Source organism: Chelmon rostratus, chromosome 16, assembly GCF_017976325.1.
Source record: "Chelmon rostratus isolate fCheRos1 chromosome 16, fCheRos1.pri, whole genome shotgun sequence".
In the NCBI taxonomy this organism is placed as follows: Eukaryota; Metazoa; Chordata; class Actinopteri; order Chaetodontiformes; family Chaetodontidae; genus Chelmon; species Chelmon rostratus.
This window is the reverse complement of record NC_055673.1, coordinates 725,116-727,500: the sequence shown is the minus strand read 5'-3', so window position 1 is coordinate 727,500 and position 2,385 is coordinate 725,116. Positions and strand designations below refer to the sequence as shown.

Genomic DNA, 2,385 nt, shown 5'->3' with positions numbered 1-2,385 from the left:
AATATCTCGTTCCGACCGCAGACAACAGGCCGTTTGTAACATCACGACGGATCGGTTTGAGCTGGTTTTCCTCCAGACCGCTGCTGGTGAATCATTCAGCTGCGTTTTTTGTCAGTTTCGCAGTTAATGACCGTCAGCAGTGTCGAGTTCGCTGAGGATCTTCTCTCGACACCACGAGTCTGAAACATTTCTCATTTTAACTGATTGTTTTCAGAGCTTAAAGCTCAGACGTTTTCAGCTGGCCCACAGTTCACATGAGTCCATCTGCCGGCTGTTCCCAAGTCCTGGTTCAGGACTACAGGAGACCTGGTTGAACAGGTCTGAATATCTGAGGCTGCAGAATCAGTCACATCTTTGAAATCACTTCTCAAAGCTTTTTATAAATGCTGGCGCTCAGTTTTTTCTGCCTTCTGTTCATCTGAATGAAGGAAACACATGAAGAGTTTCATGTCAAACCAGCAGTGGATGCAAACGAAGGCCTCCAGAAAGAGACACAGACCAACAAGACAAGACTTGAAGTTGAGTTTGGCTTTAATCTCGACGTGGGAAGCAAAGAGGAGCGTCTTTCTTTCCAGAATGATTTCTTTAAAACAAACGACGCCCACAGACCGCTGGCATGACAACACTGAAGTTCTCTGAAGGCATCTGAAACGGAGGACAGAATCACGAAGACAAACGTTAAGACAAACACTGCAGGGACAAACGTTTGGTCCGTGACAGGACATCAGTCAGACTGTCAGGACGTTTGTGCTGTGATGTTTGGCTACACCTGCAGAGCAGGACTGAGCTGCAGCTCGTCATGAATCCTTCAGCGTGAACATGAAGTCTGTCCTCAGTTTCAGTGTTTAATGACCAGTTTCCAACGACTGATTCACTGAAGCAGGTCTCATCATTAAAACTCTGCAAACGTCTCAGCTCGTTAAGACTTTAGTGATGTGTCAATCTGTTGCTAGGAAACAGCTGTAGCTCTGTCCAATCAACAGCAGTCAGCTATGTAAACAGGAAGCCGCTGTAGCATCACGAGTTAGCAGAACATTACAGCTAAAAGCTAAATCTTTGTAAATGTGGATGTTTGTTTGGTTTCTGTCTGCATACATGGAGAAATCTGAGTGTTTCACAGTTAGTAGTGTTCATACAGTTCAGAATGAGAGGGACATAGCTGATTATGCTAAGCTAACTGACGTTATTCACTCATTTAGTCAAATGTTATTAGCATAATGTTTGGTAATTTGAGGTTTGTTGTGTTGTTTTAGTGGAATGAGATTAAAAGTCTTCCAGATTGAATCATTATTAAACAGCATTGATCAAGTTTCAGGTCAGATCTGTCGACTGGACTCCAGATTACCTCTTTACTCTGAACGGGTCAGATATTAGCATGCTAACGTTAGCGTTGTCAGTTGGTTCGGTTAGCTACACGACAGTTACAGCTGCAGTTGGTGGCTGTGAATATTTACAACAACTAATCTCTGCATAAGAAGTTGCTGCTCTGCTAGCTAGTTCGTCAGCTGATTTAGTGATGTTCAAACTACGGTTAGCGAACAGTGGCGTTAGCGCGAGGCTAACGCTGCAGTGAAGAACAGCCGCTGACGCTGGCTGCTGAGGATGAAGGTTAAAATGTGAATCATTGCTGCTTGCTGGTGTCATAGTTGTGCAAACAATAAAAATTGTCTTTTTATTGTTTTTTTTCTCCTCCTCCTCTGCAGGTGTCTCAACCTTCTGCTACAAAGACAATGTTTTCCTGTGGACAGTCTCTCATTGGACAGAAGATGAGGATCATCTAAGCCAAGCGATCCTTCCACCAAACATGGCAGACGACCTCTACAGCAGCACCTTCTCTGCTTCTGAATCCGACTTCTCCTCCTCCTCATCGTCCTCGGCGTCGGCCGCTTTCCTCACGCTCGAGCAGAGGGCGGCCTTCGTCTTCGTCCTCATCCTCTTCATCTTCTTGGGCCTGCTGATCGTCCGCTGTTTCCGGATCCTTCTGGACCCGTACCGGAGCATGCCGTCCTCCACCTGGACGGACTACATGGAGAAGGACACCTTCGACTACCGGATTTCCTGACAGGCAGCCTGAGAGGCAGCAACCCCGACGACCAACAGGTTAAACTGAGGCGACGATCACACTGAGAGAAAAGCAGAAGCTCGAGCGCACATTTCCCCTCCACAGGTTTCTGAGCTGAGAACTGGAAACTGAACAGACCAGTTCACAGTATGACGGGAAATCAGGACCGAGTGAAAACCTAAAATGATGCAAATATTGTTTTCTTGTAATGGCAGCAGCTGCTGGTGGTTCATGTCCTCCTGCTGTTTGTTAACAGTGTGGTGGAATTAGGAAACACTGCCTGCAGGCTAAGGAGACGGGGAGAGTTCCCCAGGAGTGACGCC

At 46.5% G+C, this 2,385-nt stretch overlaps 1 protein-coding gene across 1 annotated transcript; it reads left to right on the top strand.

Moving 5' to 3' along the window:
* The first annotated feature begins 1,804 nt into the window (after positions 1 to 1,804).
* Positions 1,805 to 2,062, top strand: LOC121619233 (cortexin-2-like). The gene has a single exon (XM_041954794.1). It carries the CDS (start codon positions 1,805 to 1,807, stop codon positions 2,060 to 2,062), a length of 258 nt encoding a protein of 85 aa, XP_041810728.1.
* The last annotated feature ends 323 nt before the right edge of the window (positions 2,063 to 2,385 follow it).

What these genes read in the sequence shown, in the direction of transcription:
- LOC121619233 (XM_041954794.1), top strand. Translation starts at nt 1,805, where the DNA reads ATGGCAGACGACCTCTACAGCAGCACCTTCTCTGCTTCTGAATCCGAC.